Here is a 20,988-nt window from a genome sequence, read left to right as displayed (position 1 = left end):
ATCAGAGCTAAGCAATGCGGCCTCCCACTGTTCCGAATTGGTAACCTGCAGGCCCTCCGGTGGATGCATGCTTTCACATTTAAACATGATGTGTTCGAGATCTGCCCTCTGGTCACCGCAAAGTGAACATGAGGGGCTGTATTCGCCTGGATACCATCGTGCTAGCTTATACGGATTAAAGCATGTATTTGTGAAGTTTTCTAAGTAGTGTTTGTTGTGATTTGCTGAGTGTTTAGTGGGGCTCCGGATATTTCAGTCTGTTGTTTTTATACCAATTCGTAATTCCTCTGTACGTAGGGTCTCTCTCGCGAGCCGATCTTAGTTCGTGGTAACGCACCTCCCGGCCTACGACGAATCATCGGGCATACTGGTGCGCCGCCTCGTTTCCAGGATGACCCGCATGTGCGGGGACCCGCAAAATTTTGATCGAACGTGCGTTTTTAGAGTAATCAAAAAATTTCGAAATTTTGGCTGCTGGTTGATGAATTCTACCTTTTGCGAAATGATTCGGCAGCTCTGCGCTTTGCTGAAATTTCCCGCCTTGCGCACTTTTGCGGCTCTCCGCCGGGTGGCAGCACGTTTCAAACGCGCGCTTAGCGCCATCTGGAAAAATGAACGCGAAGCGCAACCCCACTTTCCGGAACGAAATAGGGAAGTTCGGGAAGAGCGGGAAAGTAAGAAGAGGAGTGGAGCGAAAGAGGAGAGGACTCCTTTCCTCCATCGGGGAAAAAACGCCTTGGCGCGTTGACGCCGCCAGCACACGGGCGCTGCCGTAGCTTGTCGTGCGCATGGCGTCATGGGCGTGTTGCTGCTGCGTTCGGTCTTTGCCGTGACGCCTGAGAGCAGCGTTTTCCGTTCTCCCCTCGCCTCCAGGTGTCCTCGGCTGAGCCGTCGCGAACGTCAGAGTCCCAGCTGAGCATCAATGTCACCGCGAGCGCTACCTACGTGTGCCGGGCGGCCAACTTCGTCGGAGAAAACCGCACGGAAGTGAGCGACGCCCGCGAGTTCGTCGTCCAGGTCGACGGAGTTCCGCCAGGTAAGACGATGCGCCGAACACGTACTCTGGAATGTTTTTCGTTCGCTCGCTTCCGCGACCCAGTGCGTGCGGATTATGTGATGTTATTACCGGTTGTTGTGCATCCAGAAGAATCGCGGTGTGTGCTGTGTTTTCAGGTACGATGCAATAATCGGCACGTACGGTGTGCGGCGCTGAAGCCTGCAACTTTCTTTCCCGTGCTCTGGTTTTTGAGCTGTGAAGCGACGACGTGGTACGGAAGCTCGCACTTCTCGTTTCCGGAGTCTACGGTGTGGAATAATTTTGTTTGCGAGTATTTGTAAGTTCATATACATAGCTGCCCTATTGACCTTTGCAGTAGTGTGTGTGTGTTTAAAGCCCTTATGCGAACCTTATATAACCTAGCTATCTCTCGGCCGTCCTGTATGGCTGAAATGTGAAGTGCGACTTTGCGTTTTGAGCTGGTGGCTGCGTTAACTATTATATGCTGCGGTGAGATCCCGTTCACTGGCGTGTAATTTTGTAAGCTTTTGATGTTGTCAGATACATGTTGAAACAGGCTGGTTTGAGAGGTAGACGACTTGTCTGCGGCCAGCTCGTGTTTTATTCTTGCGTGCATGTAGTAACGGTTTCGAATAAGGCGTTTTCGTTATGTGCGTTTAATAACTGTTTCGCGTAAGGCGTACGAAATCCTGCATTTCCCATCGTTTTTATTATGCTTTGAAGTTTGTATTGGATCGTGAGCGGTGACCACGGCTGTTTCGTGCTATATTTTTATTTCTTCTTTAGTTTCTACTGTAGCATTAGTTAATTAATAGCTACTGTGAAAAGTTTAGTGGAATGGATTTCCGTCTTACTTGCTAGCTTTTTCTTCTGACGCGTAACCTCACAGTCTGTTTCCTGCAGTATCATTTGCGCTTGCAACTGCTCCACCTGCATTCATGCTTTTTACTCAGTTTAATTTGCGTTTTAGTTGCGCCAGTGGTTATTTCAGAATGATGGTAAAAATTACGCACTGAACGTCTCTACAGCCTTAATTCTTGGCAACGGCTTAATTACTGGTGTCCTGCTATGTAAGCGCGCAAATTTTCTGGCTCTAATAGAAGCCATTTCTTTTCCTTTAAACATGAGCATCTGTTGCTGCTTGCACAGTATATAATTAAGTACGCCTCACATGCGCTCGTTACGCATGATTCATGTTAACCCCTCATTTGATAACGAAAAATATCGAGCTGTCACGAGGTTTCGTTTACCTGCCCCAGACCCTACTCTCCTTTCGGCGCAGTACCCATGGCGCCATCTGCGGACGGTCTCACAAAGCGCTCGTGGTCTCTTGGCGGCTTCCTTGAATTTAATCTGGTGGCTAAAATTATTTCGAGGGGATTGCATTAATTAAGTGTCCTTTTGAAAAGGCATCCGTGTGCTCTGCAATGTCAGTGTTGTTGCTGTTGCTGTTGTGGCTGTAGGAAGAAGGAAAGGAAAATGCACGGGCGTGGTACTGGCTCTTTAGCTGAGCCGCCTCCACTGCCTCGTCTAAAGAGCCAGTACCAGACCCATGCATTTTTGCCACCTCCGCTGCCTCGGGTGAAAGGTGGCGGTTCCTGGCCCAAGGGGCTGGGACAGTGGGTCAACGCCGCTTGCGGCGGGGGCTAGCCAGCCACCGAAAGGGGCGTCCGTGTGCTGTGTTGGAGTTTGGCCTCGCTCAAAGCTGCAGCAACTGATAGTTCTTTTTGGAAAGGCCACCGCCGGCCACAAGATGCCTAACGCTGGTTACTGTGAAATCAATAACTGTAAGCTCGGTGAAAATCAATATAGTTAATTTCTGCGCTGCCTTCAGCAGTGAATGCCACGTGACAGCCGCCGCAAGCTTTTGGTAAGCTATAGGCTGACTTCACCGCACGACTGGTGCATCGAACGCTGGCATCCGGGCATAAAAGCAATATCTTATTCAAAATAAGCACGCAGAAAAGCAGACTCGACGTTCATCTTTTGACGTGCTTTTACTCCGTTAGCACTGTCAGGAGATGCCCAAGTACGCTTGACACGGCTCCATGCGTGCCAAGTTATTGCGGGAGTTCCTTTAGGAGAAGCGCTCCTTTTAGGGTCTTGGCGCGAAGTTCGATAAACGCGAAAGTGCTATTATACTTTTGCATGTAATCTCTTTTGCATGTAATTTGATATTCAAGCAATTCGATGTAGGCAATCATTCGGTATGCCCAGATTCGATTTATCCTGGTTCGACGGATATTTGCCACTCGGTATCTTGCCGTAACTGACTTATGGCAATCGAGTTTCGCCATTGCTTTGGCCTAGCGCTGAGAAAAAGCGATGGAAACTCAGTTTGTGCAAAGGCTTTCCTGCCATAATGGGCGTTAAAACCTTAGTGCCCATTCGAATAACAGTAAACGCATTCACTTTCCTGTGGCTCTAAGCGGTAAAGCTTTCTACAAGAAGGCTTCTTTTTTATTATCTTTAAGTGGGTTGTGGTCGCACTTGTGTGCCTCAAACTGCATCAGCGTGACACTTCTGCTGAAAGCAGCGATCCAGTATGCTCTGATGGAGCGACTGGTTTTTCGCGAGAACGCCGAATGAGGCCCCCATTATTACTTCGCTCCCTAGCTTCACATTACAGTCCATTCTCACGCAAAACATCCAACCAAATAATAAGGCTTTCCTCCACTGATATTTATTGAGGCTGGGGATCACTGCCGAAAAAGCACAGTGTATAGGAATGATTGATTCTTACTGACTGTTTAGTCAATACCTGAGCTGTTCTATTTCCCTTGCTCTTCATTATCCTTGCTCATTTGGCAGCTAGTAGGATGCTTTGTACCTTTCAGTTGCAGCACCCCAAATCGAGACCGGGACAACCCCAAATCGAGACCGGGACAACTCCTCCGGCCTGTGGCTGTAGTTTAGCTAGCCGGTGTGCCTAATTCATTTCTTAGTTTCTAAGGCAGCAACAGATGCTCATCAGCATTCCACAAACATATTTTAGAATATATAAAACATCTGAAAAATGTCCACTAGAGATTCATGTGAAATTAAAAGATAATTGTTTTGCCTGTTCAGTTGCCTAATGTTTGAAGCGAATACTCAGCTGCTGTAATGTGAATTCGACCGGCCACTAGGAGTTAATATTGAATTACTCCTAGGATGAAGCACTGCTAGCTTTGTGTTGCCGGGCCCTCGTTTTCTTTCTTTTTTTTTTTTTTTAAGTGCAGGAAACAAAGATGAATAACTACTTCACAGCCCTGTCTTCTGGAATGTGCGCACTTATTCTCTCGCCTATAGCTTGGAGCCAGTTAAAAAACATGGCGACTTTTATTCTTAAGTAAATAAAATACCTGAAAAGAAAAAAGAAAGCTTGAACTCGTTTTTATGATTGAATAGGCACTTATAGCAAAGGGATGGGCATCGAGGCACCCTAGGATGCCGGGCCAAAACCAAAATTTAGGCTCCTGGCGGTACTTCATCAATGCCCTTTGATTCCTCCATCCCCATAACACAATATAATGTTCTTCCCGGCTGCCCTGATATTTAAAAAAAAAAAAAAAAGAATATACTCTGGCTGCTTTCATGGTCACGCAGCAGGTATTTCCTTTGAAAAATATTGTCAGTTCTTACTATTTACTGCGTCACACTCTCGAAAATATCCCCGCAATTTTATAGGCCACCCGTTGGACAACCTCTGAACACTCAGTTTTGTACACATCAACATCTTAAATATGCCAACGTAAATACTTTTCTGTTTGCATTTTGCCTCACATAGACATTTTTAAATGCCTTTCATCCTAGTTTGGAAATTAAAATCTTTATGTCTAAGGGTTTTCCATGCCGTTTTTCATTTCAATGTAGGCATGGAGGGCGTAGAATGACCATATTCTAGCTGCCGCCAGTTGTAATTACCTCAGCCTGTTATGTGCATCATAGTAAGAACTGCGTTAAATATGGACCGACAGTCCTTCTTTGTGTGCTGTTAAAAATATACCATGAGTAATAGTGTACCTTTCCCGCAGCGTTCGGCGTTGCTGAGGGAGCCGTCGAGTCGACCAGCGACCCGTCTGCCTCCTCGGCGATGGTGCAGGCCGAGCAGTCGCGCCCTTCGCAGGGCGACGAGGATGAGGACGCTTCGGGCGGGACCTCCGGGCCAGGCCATGATGATGTGCCACAGGGCTTCTGCTCCCCGTACACAGGAGCGGTGTGCCGACGCTTCTTGGGCACCGGCGGCGGCCTGGTCTACTACAACATCAGCCAGGACACATCGCCCGTGGTTCTCAACGAACAGCTCACCCAGCAGCTGTGGGAGGAGTTCATCTCTTCGCTGCTCGAGCCGTGCCGGTCGGCCGCCGAAGTGATGATCTGCCACTACGCCTTCCCACAGTGCGAGTGGCGCTCCCGGCTCGCCATCGCCAAGCCACTCTGCAGGTAAGTTCATTGCCTCCACTGCTCCCCACTCGTCCGGTAGGGCTATTATTATCTCGCCTACGTAGAGTGACATGTCCTACACTGTCTCATACGGAGTAATGGGAGTAAGGACTAGATATGCAGTGTTGTAGAAATATCTAGAAATCCAAGTTTTACAATAATTTTTAACATGGCCTTTGTATCCATTCCTTATATCGTTCCCGTGTGGTTTTCACAGGATGCCTATGATGTCGGGCTGAGTGCTTATGAATTTCGACTTTTCCATATGTGTTGTCTGGTCATTTCTCATAAAATTTGTATGTTCGATATACTTTTTATAAGAGCCATAAAAATCATATTGAATTATGGTAATCCTAATATCATATGTTTCATTGGGAAATGACGTTTATTTTATTTTAATTTTTTTTTTTCGTGCTATAGTGCTGAAACATAAGTATATAGCATAGGAGTATCAAGACACAGAAGGGGGACTAAATAAGACAACTTTTGTTTTCTGGCTTTCCTGCGTTACGTTGTACATTAAAATTTCGTTAATTCAATTCCCGTTAGCTCGGAAACAGATAATTCACACTAGGAGCGTGGTTTTGGCCGGTGCCCATTAAATCTATGGCGTCGGACGCTCTTTCTTTCGCACTTGAGCGGGATCGCTCCTGTTAATTCAAACGGGCCCGCACTCGCGTCGATGTACGACCCAAGCAGAAATCGATCACCGAAATAGACCTTCTCGAACCTCAATTTCGTAGCACAGTAGTGTCCGTGCATGCTGTGCATGCTACGACTCCCATAGTTTAGTTTCGCTTTCCGGAGTTTCGCGCTATTCCCCGGCTGAAGTTGAGCACGCGCATCGTCCAATCACACCATTTTGGACAGTTCTTGGTGCACCACTGTTCTTTTATTTTATTTTAGATTGGCAGCACGCTGTCGTAACGCCTACGCGTCGACCTTCGCATGCGTCCATATGCTGCTTCCCGTACGCTGAAACTGTGCGGCGGACACGCACTGTTTCCCGCACTGCGCACTTCACCGCGATGCTTCACCACTTGACTGTGTGGGGAAGCATCATCAAAACGCGACGGGCCTGCTTTGTGGAGAGGCATCATCGCTACTGGGTCCCGGTGCAAAAAGGGTACCGGGGGCCCTTACAATTTCGCAGCACTGCATCAACTTTTCCGACAGTGTGTGGAAGCTAAAGCAGTTGACTTGGAAAAACCGTTGTTATCACTAGGGTTTCATTTCAGATGCAGACAGATGTCTAACAGATTTTATCTAACAGATGTCTGTTAGATAAAATTATTGCGATAAAAACGTTTTCCGATGTTTGTTTGTTTGTTTGTTTTTGTTTTCAAGATCATTCGTTAATTCGAACTTTCGGTTAACTAAGATTTTTTTCTGGTTCCTTGAAGGCTGAATTAATGAGAGTCTACTGCAATTTGTTCTGTGTTTCACCACTAACTAGCCCAAAGTTCAGCTATACTAATATGTTGGTGTGGTTTTACCACTACAGCTGTTTAATGAAGGCTATCTATTGTTTGCAACATTGTAAAGCAGTGAGCCACTTTCAGACCAATGAAAAGTGACTGGAACGAGTGTAACCAGACAAATGAAGATGCTATACAAAACTGAATTAAGAGAAAATTCGACCCTACTACACACCTGTGATGTTTCCTTTCTTGTGTAGCATCTTTATTGGCTAAGAGACAACATTTTTTTAACATGTTGCACTAATTGACCTGCCAATTTAACTGACCTGCCAATTTATCTTAATAGGACTATACTGCCACTCTCTTGCACTGTTGTCTGTCTTGTGTAGCATCCTTATAGTTTAAAGGTCGCCCTTTTCAACATACTCTACTAACAGGCTGGTCATTTGCACTTACTGCAATAAAATGAAGCGTTTCCATGTTTACCTGCTGCCAAAAAGAATGTGTTCTATCATGGTGTGTTAAATTTCTATTGCCTGAGGTGAAGATATGTATTAGTTACCCTGTAAGCTGAAAAGAGTCACACAAGTTCTGGTCAGATAAAAGAGAGAAGCTTCATTGATTCCATTGCTTGCATTGATCCTGCTGCCAAATGGCAACAAAAAAGCAGCTAGGAATAGAACTTAAGGGCCACTGAATTCTTTTTATTGTTTTCCTGATCATACACTGCTTGCTCAATGTGCAGGGAGGACTGCATCGCAGTTCGCGAGCTCTTCTGCTACAACGAGTGGGCCATGATTGAGGACAACAAGCAGCGTGGCATTTTCTTCAAGTCCCGTGGCCACTTCCGGCTACCTGATTGTGAACAGCTGCCTAGCTATAAGAACAACACTGGAGAGTGCTCACATGCCCACTTGACGGATTTCAAGGAAGATGAGGTCACAGGTAAGGAGCATATTTTTTTCTGTAACGGTTGCACAGCTAGGAAATATGCGTAGTCTTATCCTACTGTTCTAAAGGTATTCCACCAGCATGGCACCTTTATGAATTAGCCAACTAAAATATTTTATTTCAGGCAGGCTTGCATTGAATCACTGGTGGCATAGTTTGAGCAAGTTAGCATTGTTTGCTGAAACAGTAAAGTTGAAATCACATGAAGGGGGAAGCTACAGACGCCAACTTGGATGTTTTCTTCTTGGCGAAAACACACAAGACGGACATTCCTTTCAGGGCCATTGTTTCGGAATGTCGAACCTGGCAGTACGAGATTTCGGGATTATTGAAGAAGCATCTAAAGAGGTTGAAAGTTCAGGACCCGTTTTTGATTCAGAGTTCTTCTAAGGTTGCTAGAGTTCTTAATGGACAGAAATCTGGGTAGGTGCTCTGCAATGAGCATTGATGGGGAGGACTTATATTATTCTTTGCCACAGAACTGACTTCTGTGGCAAAGACTGGATCACTGTGGATAATGATGAATTGGCTTTTATTAATGCGTGCGGTATATCGGTTGCTAGTTTCTTGGAGCTGTTATCCTTTTACCTTAGTTCCACTTTCGTCTGTTGGCAAGGCAGCATGTACATCCAGAAGTCAGGGGTATGCATTGGGTCGCAGGTCGCTCCTGTGCTCATCAACATTTTTTTGTCTAAAGTTGATATCGCATTGAAGCCAGGTTTGGATGCCTTCGGTATAGTAGCGTTTCACTACGTTGATGACTACCTAATTTTCTTGGATAAGGATGGTTTTGATAGGTTGGCGCAAGATCTGTTACAAATGTTCAAAGAGCAAGGTCAGGGCCTGTCTTTTATGTATGAGTTTCCTAAAGATCAACATATACAGTTTCTGGATTTGGACCTGTGCTTTGGAGACAATCACGTGTGTTGGGGCTACAGCCCCAGGACAGGGAAGCCTCTGTTTAGCTTTGGATCGGAGCACTTGAGGTTGGTAAAGGATGGGTTGGCGGTTGCATGCATCAAGTCCGCATTACGTAAATCTTGCCATCACCATGTTGAAGATGCATTTTCACAACAAATTTCGTAGTTGTTGGTGGCAGGCTTTCCAACTGTCCATCTCGCTCATCTGTCAGAACGTGTTTTAACACGTTCGAGGAAGAGCAAAACGGGGCAGGTTGATGTTGGTGAGGCGACGCGGCGAAAGAAGGTGGCTGCCATACCTTACCTCCATGGCGTTTCGCACTGACTCTAGAAACTTTCGTCAAAGTACGATGTTGATGTATTTACAGCGAAAAACAAGATAGGAGGCTTGTGCGCCAGTTAGAAAGGAGCTCGACAATGTAGCTCATGATAGTTTTCGTTGCGCAGTGTCACATAAGAAAAGGTTCACCACCTGCAACTTTGGCCGGTGCTACTACGGGCAGACAGGCAGATGTCTAAATGTGAGCCTGACGGAGCCATCTAATTCTCTGGGAGGGAAAACGAATTCTAATCTCGCGCTACATGTGCAATGCCGGGAGTGTAAATCGGAGGATGACCCGTCTCTTTGAATGCCTGATTTCAGTAATACGGGTGTAGTTTACAGCAATGGCAAACAATTCTGTCGAGAGTTGGTTGAGGCATATTACATTGCTAAGGCTGAGGACAAGTGTGTGGCTAAGGCATCGGTTAGCCTTCATTGTAAGGAATTCACTGTGTTAGAAAAGTCATTAGTTAGGCCTTGACGTTGAATTGACTTTGAATTCTCTTCTTCTTCATCTTCTCAATTTCCTGCCATTTCAGCTGTTGGGTTATGCGCGTGCTTTTCGGAACGAACCTTCATTGTTTTCTTTCGTTCAATAAACATTCAGTTGCTAGTCCAGCCTTGTCCTCTTCTTCCCTGTGTCTTGTCCTTTAGCTGGTAAAAATGAACACTTGCCAACTTGCCCAGTCGTCAACCTTGGGAATGGTTTTGGTTCAGGCATGTGTATGTTTGTCAAAAAAATTCTTAGTTTCCTGAGGCATCAAATATTAAAAATAAATAGAATTATTACAAATTTTACTTCATATTGAGGGTTTTGCTTAAAGCATTTCTCAGTAATAAACATAGCAACAGTTTAAGGTTGTCTAGTACAAGTTAGGCTTTGATATATTAAAGGTGAAATATCCTATACTACATACTCTTTAACCCTGGCACAATAATTCATTTCCTCTTCTCCTATTTTTCTTGGAAACCAGTGAACTGCATTAAGGGCCGTGGTCGCTTCTATCAAGGGACTGTCAATGTGACCAAGTCGGGCATCCCTTGCCAGCGATGGAGTGTGCAGGCAAGTGTACTTGAAACATTTGTTGGCCAGTGTTCCCTTCTTTCTGTCCGGGCAATTTTTACTTGAATCTTGGCATGGTCATATTTGGCCTTGCTTAAAACAGGGCATGCTTTCTAAGCCCTGAAAAAAGCCTTTTTGCACTGCTCTCAGCTACGTCACATGTGAATTGGAAAGCCATGTAGTGGTTTACATAAATATGCTGGAAAAGGAGTAAATTTTCTTAGAGATTATTCTGGAAAGAAAAAAATGTGAGTGAATCACCCACAGAAAAAGAATACAGAATAAAAATTTCAGGGGAGCATTTAAGTCACCTTATGTGCAGCTAAGCGAAAGCCTTTTGGTCGCCCTGCTGCAAACCTTGGAAGGCCCCTGATTCCTCCAGAGATAGAGACTCTGTCTTTTTTCTCTCTCACTCTCAACTTCCTAGAGAGGGAGGGGAACCTCTCTCTCCCACAGAGAGGAAACAGGAAAGTTTGGAGAGAAAATATATATAGAGAGAAATAGTCGCTCTTATCCTCGCTGTCCCTCTAGAGAGAGAGAGAGATTATCTCTCTCTTTTTCTGTCTGTCTCCCTAGATAGAGAGAAAGTCTCACTCTCTATCGTCTAGAGAGAGAGAGAGAGAGGGAAAGTTCTCACTGAAAGGAAGAGAGTCTAAAGAGAAAATAGACAAAGAGAGCGAGAGAGTTTCTCTTTCTCTGTCTCTCTAGAGCTCTTTTTCATCACTGGCTATCATTACCTGTCACTAATTATAACTGCGGTCCTTGTCGTCTTCCTTTGCAGGAGCCCCACCACCACAACAGGCCTCCAATGGTGTTTCCTGAGGTGCTCAACTCTGAAAACTATTGCCGAAATGCCGGTGGTGAGGAACCAATGCCTTGGTGCTACACGACAGACCCCAGGAAACGCTGGGAACACTGTTCTATACCCCAGTGTGGTAAGCTGAAGAACAAAAGACATTATTATATGTTCTTTAGCTGTTGTGCAATGTGTATGAGGGCGGACACTTTTGTGAAAGTATTTCTCAAAACAATAATTTCTATCTACTCAGCTCCTTGAAATGTGAGTTAGTCATATAGTATTATAGTTATAGCTCCTTGTGTCCACTCAGTCGCCATCAACAAAAAGCAATGCCATAGAGCATGACAATGTAAAAAATAACCAAACAAAAATTTGTAATGATGGTTATGGTAGAAACTTAAGACTGCTTAGGTACTGCAAGTGTGAAAGCAGTTGTGTGCCTTTTCTTCGTAATTCTGTGACATTCCTGAGAGATTTTCTAGTAGTGTTGTTTCAGTATGTCATTTTGGCTGATGGAAAGGACAATGGTCATAGCAGCACTGCTACGTGACATCACTATTGCTATCACAGTATATCACAGCTACTAACTGCATCATGCAGGTACCAGGTCCACTTTTATTTAGCTTGGACCAAGTCTTTACGGCTTTGTGGTAGCCTGTCTGTCTCAAAATCCAAAAGACCTTTCTTTGATTGCCACCCTACCCAAGTTAACCAAATTTTCTTTTTGGCTCACTTACCTACTTTCCTTTTACTACAGGAACCTCTGTGAAAAATTTGGAATCAGCCGAAATATTTTTGGCCTGTTGCTGGTCTGCTTCTGATTACATGTGACCATCCTTTCATACACTAGACCACATAAGGTTTTATTGATAATGTGACATGTAATGCTTTCACATTTGAAAAAAAGACAGCCATCTTTCTACCATAGCCTTTGCTGCCAGACGCCTTTATTAACGCCACCTGTGAACAAATCTTATTTGGTGCTTACTAAAGCTTCTGCCTCATTAGTGCTTACATTCGAGAGGTATTTGAAGCCTCTGGCTAGCTAAGTTATCACCACTTATATTAGAACACCTTGTCACGACCTGAGCTGGCAAGCATGCTTTTCTGCATGGCGTCGGTGCTTTTGGAGTGGCACCAGGGTGTGAGGGGTGGACGATGCGAGGCAGACATCGTTATAAAACAAGGTGGCATTTCTTAATCCATTGCTGTGCTATTGGGTGAGAAAAATTTGGCACAACACCTTGTAAACATCAGTTGGCTTTAAGGTGGCACATGATCCTCTAGCACACTCCTTAACAGGGACAGGACATGCTGCATGAACCCTGGAGCTGATTTTCATTTCTGCAAAACACTTTCTGTTAGCAACAAAAGCATGCTTCTGCATCAGAACGTATTTAGTTTATGTAGCTAGCAATGAAAGGAAACCTTTAATTATGGCAACAGAAGTATTTTGGTTAGCAACAAGAAGACTTAAAGTATTGTTTAAAATGTTGGCAACTGCAAGAGCATTGTACATTGCATGCTTTAAATGGAAATGGGATTCCAAATTTTCAGCTGCAAGTATTCCACATTCCAAGGATGGAATTCTACCCCAAGGTTTGGGTAGCATAAGAGAGTGCATAGTTGGGTAAGCTGATCAAACATGATAAGTAAAAGGGTACTGCACACATAGAGACAAGGACGAAAAGGGAACGCGAATGCAGCCTCATGAATAATTCTTTTACAGCTTTTATAGCTTCAGCCTGTCACATCACGGACTCGAAGCTGTAAAAAGGAAGTCTTGGATAGCATACTCTGCCCTTATTGAGGACTATGCTAGCTGACTGCTTGTTCCCCTATGTGATCATTAGTTTTTTACGATGTATGGAGCGATCTGGATTAACTGCCCATATTTCATTTCTCAGTAGGGACAAAACATGATGTGACACTAATTTTATAGTCGCAGAAAGAAGAATATGGACCACGCTCTGGCAGGCAGTCTTCTGACGCATTAATTAGCGAAAAATAATGCATTCTTGTTGCATACACTTCTAATATTTACCTTTTTCCTTGCACGTGAAAACAGCAAACACATTTATTTCTAATAAGTGATGAGAAGTGTTTGGATGTGGAACCATGGTACATTTTATGCTGTTCACAACTTTACATGATCCAGAGCATAAGTGAATTTTATTCCTTTTTTCGTGACTGCTTTCCCAGGGAAAATAAATGACACTGTAGCCCTGTTAGGGAAAAAGAAAAAATATTTGGGTTGTTCTCCTTTGGAGGTGATATAATTTTGCTCTTGAGGCAAAAAATATATATATATATATATATATATAATATATATTTTTTTTTTTTTAATGCATCAGGCTGTCATGGTAAATGTGAATTAAAGTGTTTGAATGGATACTTTGAAATAAATATTTCAAAACTTAGGCATATATACACTACTATTTTTGGTGTTGACTGAAGTAGTTACAAAAAGACATTAAGGAAGACATTAAGGTGGTTTGGTTTGGTTTATGTGGTTTCACATCCCAAAGCGACTCAAGCTATGAGGCGAGTGTCCTGACTACTGATCCACCATGATGGTGCACCATTGAAGAGACTCGAGATAGTATGCTTCGGACGCATAAAAACTCAGTTTCTTCTTGATAATCACACTGCATGTTTTCACTGTGAGTAGCTCTCTATAACCATTATAAGAGCACGGATTCACCGACTGAACTCCTTTCATGCATCGGCCTTGCAACCCTCAAGGTTCGAGCAAGACTAAAATTCTTATACACACTGTTACACAATGCACTACAGCTGAATCCCACCGTTTTCATGAGACACAAAAACACCAGACTTACACGACACAAGCATGCCTTCACAACAACCATACTTTTCGCTTTTATTCCTTTCCACAAAGTTGTCCGGTGAATGGAATTCGTTAAACCCTACTATTACATGCTGCACCTACAATAGAGAAATTTGCCAATGCTTTGAAAGAAACAGCGTGACCAAAACTTGCTTTTTCTTGCATCTAACATCTGTGAAGAACTGTTGTGAAAACCGATGTAATATGTATACCATGTATTGTAACCGCCTGTGTTTCATGCATTTTTGGTTCTTGTATGCTGTCTGTCTTGTATCATACCTTTTTTATGATTAACAGGTTCCCACTCCTGTAATATAATCCTAGTCAGGGTGGACAGTATTCTGAAATAGAATAAATGCTTTGGAGACAACAGTATGTCATAACAGTAGGTTCATTTTCAGTGTAACTCAGGTAGTTATTACAGTATCTGACCACTGAGAGAAGGAAAGGGACGAGCAGAGGCAATCACAGATGGCATGAGAGCAGCCAACTGATACAGGTACCGCCACTGTTGTAGAAAAGGAAGTTTAAGCATTTAATTAATAATTACCTTCCAAAGTTCTAATTGAGAAGGACACATCTTTGTTCTTTTTACTAGTCTTCCGGCATGTAGCAGCATGCAAAGCACTATTTTCAACATTATAATAGAGAAATACGCTCTAAAATTTTCTTTTTGTGCAAACTGATTGTTCCTTCTCATACTGAAGGGACCTGTACTGCCCTGCCTATCCTTCCTTCTCATTTGCCTTCTTTCTCCTGCTTTCTTGCAGAAAACACTACCTTGGGCGACGTGTCAGGTCGTGACATCCTGGACCTGTTCGAACCGCCGGGCGAACCATCATTCGCGCCAGCCCTGGTTCTCCTTGTGTCCGCTGTGAGCCTTGCGGCGCTCGTGTTGCTTCTGTCGCTGGCGTTGGGCTGCCGCCGGCTGCGACGTTACGGAGGGAGCCGCTCGCGCGGCGGCGGCTACAACGCGACACCGACGGCCGACGTGGAGATCGATCTGGACAAGCTGCCCTCAAATGCCTCCTACCATCACACGGCTGCCCGGCTCCACCCGCGCCTGGAGAAGCTCGAGTACCCGCGAAACGACATCATCTACCTGAGAGACATCGGCCAGGGGGCCTTTGGACGCGTCTTCCAGGTACTTGAGGCATGCTCATTTGTATAAGTGATGCCAGGGTCCTGCAATCATGCATTGCATTTTAACGCGATCACATTATAGGTTCTGTTCTTCAAAAAATCTATTATTGGCATTGTCGTCATGACGGATGTTGCTGGCATTGTGAGTGAAAAATTATGGGCATTGCTCTGGCAGGTGGTAGTTGGAAAGTCGTATGGCCAAGAAAGGATTTGCCGATAGGTTGCATGATGTACAATACAACAGGCTGCCATATATAGTTGGGAGGAACAGCCAACTCGGATTGCTCATCTGAGGTCGGAGAGTGGGATAGGAATTAAACTTTCAGAGCCCTTGGATGCTGAGTCAGGTACACTGCTCCTAAAGCACATAGGCATGTTCATGTAGCTTAGTTAAATGGGTGCTTTATATGCGTCATGGGTGCTTGCTTACGGCTGGTAACTTGATAACATGGTATCTCAGGGATGAAAATAAGAATGTGCGAGATATTAGAAGCACAACTTAAAGGATCGGTAATGAATCGAGCAGGACAAGGGAACACAATGGGAGCCTTAAAAACTTGGCCTTTATGTTAAAGGCTCATTCCATGATTGGCAAATTGATATTTAGGCAAGTGCTACGCTGACTGTATATGGTGTTGCATTTACAGTAATGAGCTAAATTATGTACCGAGTAATATTACAATGGTGAAAAATATTCTAGGCGGCATTTTACACAAAGCATAGTTTAAATTATAAGTGGCATTAAGTTGTTGCCAAACCTCAACCGTGGGGAAGTTGTTATAATGTGAGTTCAGGCTACAAGACAAATGGAAGGCTCAGGCACTTGCCTGTATTAGTGCAGAGATGCATTTAATGGTTATATTTTCGCCTCTGTCCACAAATTTTTTCTGTTTGGTATCAATCTGTCCATGCTGTTCTGCAGGACCTGCGTAATTGGTCTAGGTATTGCTTGAACAAGGTTTAAAAATGATCATTTTCTGTTTCTTGTGTTAGCTTACGACATCATCGATTTGAGCTGTGCCAACTACGGAGGGCTTTACATTAGCATCTGTGATAGCAACATTACAAAGACCAATCCCCGGACCGTTGGTGAAGGAAGTGGTACTGAAGAGCCTATGCAGCAGCAGTAATGTATAAGAACTGGCTTTGAAGAAGTGAGAGGGGAAGCTTCTGTCTTACTTCTCATTGGACACTTTGAGTGTGCGATAGAGGCAATATTCAAACTTCGCACTGTGGCCGAGTAGCCAGGCACTCTAACTCCTCGTTCCGCACCTGTCTAGCAGGCTGACCTTTGCTTACATGTGCACACAGTGTAGTGCCTAGAGATGAATGCACACTTGAAAGAGGCCCTCCTGGTTGTCTCATGCAGGCCAAGGCGCCCGGCCTCATCAAGGGGGACGAGTTCACCACGGTGGCGGTCAAGATGCTGAAGGAGGAAGCATCCGAGGACCTCCAGAGCGACTTTGAGCGCGAGGCCTGTCTCATGGCAGAGTTCGACCACCCAAACATCGTCAAGCTTCTGGGCGTCTGTGCTGTCGGGAGCCCCATGTGTCTCCTCTTTGAGTACATGGGCAAAGGAGACCTCAACGAATACCTACGCTCCTGCTCACCCTCCAACTACATTGTCCGCAACCCATCAGGCGGCTGCGGTGACATGTTCAGCGATGTCCGGCTAAGCCATGTTGAGCTCGTCTCGCTCGCGCGCCAAATCGCGGCCGGCATGGTGTACCTGTCCGAACGGAAGTTTGTCCACCGGGATCTGGCCACTCGCAACTGCCTCATTAGTGATGACATGGTCGTCAAAATAGCCGACTTTGGCCTCTCGCAGAAGATGTACGCTGCCGACTACTACCGTGGCAGTGAGCACGACGCCATTCCTATACGCTGGATGCCACTGGAAGCCATCCTTTACAACAAGTTTACGGTTGAGTCGGATGTGTGGGCGTTTGGCGTCGTACTGTGGGAGATCTTTTCATTTGCTTTGCAGCCCTACTATGGCATGACCCACGAAGAAGTCGTGGCATTCGTCAAAGAAGGAAACTGCCTCGGCTGTCCAGAAGGAGCGCCGGCACCTGCGTATGCACTGATGAGAGCCTGCTGGAATCGCAAGCCGTCAGCTCGGCCGAGCTTCAAGACAATTCACAGGGCGCTTGGGACACTCCACAATGAGCTAGTCAAGCACAGAGACAAAGAAAACATGGTCCATGTATGAAGACAGGGAGACTTTTTAACTTCAACTTGTTGCGACAGCTTTGACTTCTACAAGTCACGTGCTTGACTCTGTAGGGCCAGTTTTGAACTATGCTGCAATGGCCTTCTGTGTCAGCAAGGAAAGAACTCACCACCAGTGGAAGTGGCACCTATCACTTTTGATGTATAGCCATTCATTTCCAATATTGTGAGTATGCCTTCTAATTTTGAAGCAGCAAAAGTGGCAAGTAACTCTCATTGTACTTTTATGTCAATATCTTCTGCTCACCCGTCTTGTAAAAGGAATCGTTCCTGCAGTCTTGAAACTTGTACAGTTTAAATTATGCTAGGCATTTCAAACTTTGCAGATTTTGGCACCCACATCATTCCAAGAAAAATTAAACCTGATGGTGCCAAAATTTATTTCGAGAATGTGCAGGATAAGACGATCTGCAAAATGATCTGCAAAATGATCATCTACAAATGATGATCTACAGATGACAGCAGCGCTGCTTGGCAGCCAGTTTCAGCATTGATTATCTAGTATCATCTGTAAGGGCAATAAACCTTGCTTTGTACTCATTAACCTTGCGGGCAAGCTGATTTCGTGGTTTGAATGCGGTGTATTATAAGCTTGGCACACGCTTAGAAATACGACAATTCTGGTAAGGCGGATACAGTCATGTGCAAAAGTGCAGGATACACATGGACAGAAACAGATTCATTGTAGCTCTGTCTACAACAATCTGATTGTCTGGTAGCGATATCAGTGGACTGATCCTGTAAGTCCCCTCATACTTGCTTGCGTTTTAGGCCGCTAACTTCTGCAGTGGCATTGAAAAGTTCCACACATCTCAATTTCATAAACTACTGTTTTCAGTTGGGCACAACACCAGGGCACTGATAACGCTGATAAGCACTTCCACTGTCATGCACAAAGTAGTTCATTGTGCAGTTTTTGTTGTTTTTGTCTTGACATATACGAAGAGTAGTTTATTTTGATGCTCTTTCACTCTAGAATGCCTTTATAAGGAAGGTGATATATCGCTCGTGCAGATTTTGCACTTTTCGAGGTGTTTTGTCTGGATGCGCGTGTGCTTCTCAATAAATATACTTTTTATTAGGATGTATTTTATGGACCGTTGAAAGCATCAGGATGTCGGCAAAATTTGGCGTTACGATTTAAAGCTGACTTTTCTTTGTCACCTTGTACAGGACATTTCTTTTTAGCAGGCAGGCACGGTTCTCAATTTTATTTCGAAGGCGTGCATTAAAAATGAATGATATAATTCTGTTGAAGAGTGTGCTGATCATTTCTTATATAGAGTAGATGGGTGCTAACTCTGTGTGGAACTCGTATTCATGTCTTGAAAAAAAAACAATAGCCCTTGGAACTGCACACCTGACTGGAGCTCAGTAGCGTTTCGTTGTGTCTTAATGACTAGGATGGGCTTTCTTTGTGCTTCTTCACTAATATCACTTCAGCTGGCAGGCTTTTGCTGTGCGATTGCTGCCTGACTAGTTTTAATGTCTTTTGTTGTATGTGAATGTCACTGGCTGTGACATGTATAGAAACATTCCAACACATCACTGCACACCGCTGCAGGCTACTGTCGGGCTACTCTGGGGGCTACTCTGTGGGCTACTCTCGGATAGAGCAGGGACCAAGTGCCTGATCCCATCTATCTCAAGGCTGAACTGTAGTGTCCAGTCAAGACTGTCTTGTGGGCTTCCGAAGTGATGCAGCATTTAAGTAATTTATTAACCTTTGTCTAATAATGTCGCTGTTTTTTCATGGTTTTGGTGCAGAAGTCCCAACATTCAGTACTATCTGAATATCTTTCTTCACTACTTGTTACGGAGTGCACTACTGATATTATAACTGTTCTTTTACTTTTTTTTTGTGTCTAGAAGTTTTTACTTCCATCATTCTGTTATTTTAGCTTTGGGAAAATGTTTTATGTGTTTACAAACAAATACTGCAAATATGATACAGTGAAGGTAGCTTCCTTTTTGTGCCAGGTGCACTTTTTGAGCATGTCGACGAGAACTGCTGGATGGATCAAGGCTTTTCCTCAGAGGCATCTACTGAGGACTGAGCCATTGGCCGACAAAGCCTTATTGAAACCAAATGTGGGAGCATTTCGAAACTAGTGTAAATAGCATGTGCAGAGAATTTTGCAGTGCATTTTTGTATGGGGTGGTTATTGCTTTGAGATATTTGTAGCTGACGAGCGTGCACATCGGACCGTGGCCCAGTGGAAGTGTAAGATGCATCCGTAACTAAAAGCAGCATCATCATCTGGAATTGCGAGACAACTTTGTGAGGTCCAACACATGCCCAAGTTCCACCTGAATCCTGTAAGAATGACTCCGCTGTGGCTTCCGCTGTTTGTTCTATAGAGCAAGGAAGTTCAATGTTTATTGCGTGCAGTGCATTCTAGCTAATGGTGACAGTTACATCATAAAATCTGGTGATCTTACATGCATGCTGAGCAGCTGTAGTGTATGAAAGAAAAGCCTGATGTCAGCAGGGTATGAAATGAATAGAGCTGAGTGTGCTCTGTAAAGAAATGATGCCCCTGCAAACATACAAGACGAGGGGAACATTAGCAAACATTACGGAATGTTCGTCATTTTTTTGTTACGTCACCGAAGTTATATTCTGAAAGACAGTAGGTCTGAGTAAGTTGTACAGAGTTGCCTCTGTTGAAGCATATTGTAAGTGTTGCGAACTGTACTTTTCATTTGCCTATATATATATGCCTTGCCTCTGTGTATATCCTTGAATGCTAATTCATGAACGGTGCTTGGTTTTCGCATCTTCTATTTTCTGTCCTAGTCATTCCATCTTGTGGCACTGGATGCCCAGATTTGTATTGTGTGACATTATATTCGGCCAGAAAGATCATTGTTGTAGTCTTGAAATTTAAACGTAGATCATCAAATTTTACTCACTGATTCAGTTGGTGCCTATCACGGCACCATTTTCAAACCGAGAAATTAATTCCTCAAAAGCTGCTGGAGAATCAATTGAATGAAGATGCAAAATCCAGAAATATTCCTTTAATTACTCTTTCTAATTTTTTAACACAGTAACACCTACATGTTGATTATTCAGTGATCTGAAGTACTTATAGCAACCAAAGCTGTTTCATGTTTCATGTACAAAATGAATTGATGTTACTGTATGCTTTCTAACAATCTTTACTCACACACCTTACTTTGTTGCTTTATCCCCTTAATTTCATTTCAGTTATTTTTTGCATGAATTATAGCTGTGCTAGAACAAAAATTGCACAAGTAGTGTACACTTATCTTTCATTTTCCTGACTCACCTACCAAGAAAGCGATCATTGTTACATCAACACTGGCAAGAAAATAGTTATGTGGGGCACTCAGACAACCATGTGTACGTGTTGTTGTTTTTTTTTTTTACGTGATGACTTTTCCTATGTGTGCACATTTTTTTAGGAAGGTGCACATTGTCAGGTGTTCTTTTTATATCCTGCCTCACTGCACCTGTCAACAGGACATTGTTGGATCAGGTGTTCATCATGTTGGACTACTTTTAGCACAGACAGTTGGTGCAGCGTGTTAAGCTACTTTGTGTGCTAGGTAAGGTCGATGGGCACCAAACAGATGTTGTGTATATCCGATGCGACGTGGTGGTGCTGGGCACTTTGATTAAGCACTTTTTTGCGTGTGTGTATGTGCGAGTAAGTCACGGGCACCATTTGTGGCAGCGTCATTGTTTCTTTTGCCTCCTCACTGCATGTGTGTCTGGATGTACATTTTCTGGGACCGGGGGACACGTTGTGGCATTTGTACATAAAAGCACCATGGTACTTGTAGCCGTAGTGTCTTCTTGTCCATTTCCATGGCTGG

The 20,988-nt window shown here is 44.1% G+C and overlaps 1 protein-coding gene across 1 annotated transcript in view; it reads left to right on the top strand.

Moving 5' to 3' along the window:
• Positions 1 to 20,948, top strand: part of LOC146182297 (tyrosine-protein kinase transmembrane receptor Ror2-like) — a 502,076-nt gene extending 481,128 nt beyond the window's left edge. Inside the window, exons 7-13 of the mRNA XM_084577387.1 lie at positions 874 to 1,036; positions 5,035 to 5,443; positions 7,610 to 7,809; positions 10,032 to 10,120; positions 10,902 to 11,055; positions 14,538 to 14,911; positions 16,280 to 20,948. Coding sequence (XP_084433513.1) covers positions 874 to 1,036; positions 5,035 to 5,443; positions 7,610 to 7,809; positions 10,032 to 10,120; positions 10,902 to 11,055; positions 14,538 to 14,911; positions 16,280 to 17,122 — 2,232 coding nt within the window. The 3' untranslated portion in view covers positions 17,123 to 20,948. The remainder of the gene's footprint in view (positions 1 to 873; positions 1,037 to 5,034; positions 5,444 to 7,609; positions 7,810 to 10,031; positions 10,121 to 10,901; positions 11,056 to 14,537; positions 14,912 to 16,279) is intronic.
• Positions 20,949 to 20,988: the final 40 nt, after the last annotated feature.

This window comes from Amblyomma maculatum, chromosome 8, assembly GCF_055883805.1.
Source record: "Amblyomma maculatum isolate TAMU_Amacu chromosome 8, ASM5588380v1, whole genome shotgun sequence".
In the NCBI taxonomy this organism is placed as follows: domain Eukaryota; kingdom Metazoa; phylum Arthropoda; class Arachnida; order Ixodida; family Ixodidae; genus Amblyomma; species Amblyomma maculatum.
Note: the sequence above shows the minus strand (reverse complement) of the source record. Positions and strands in the feature narration are given on the sequence as shown.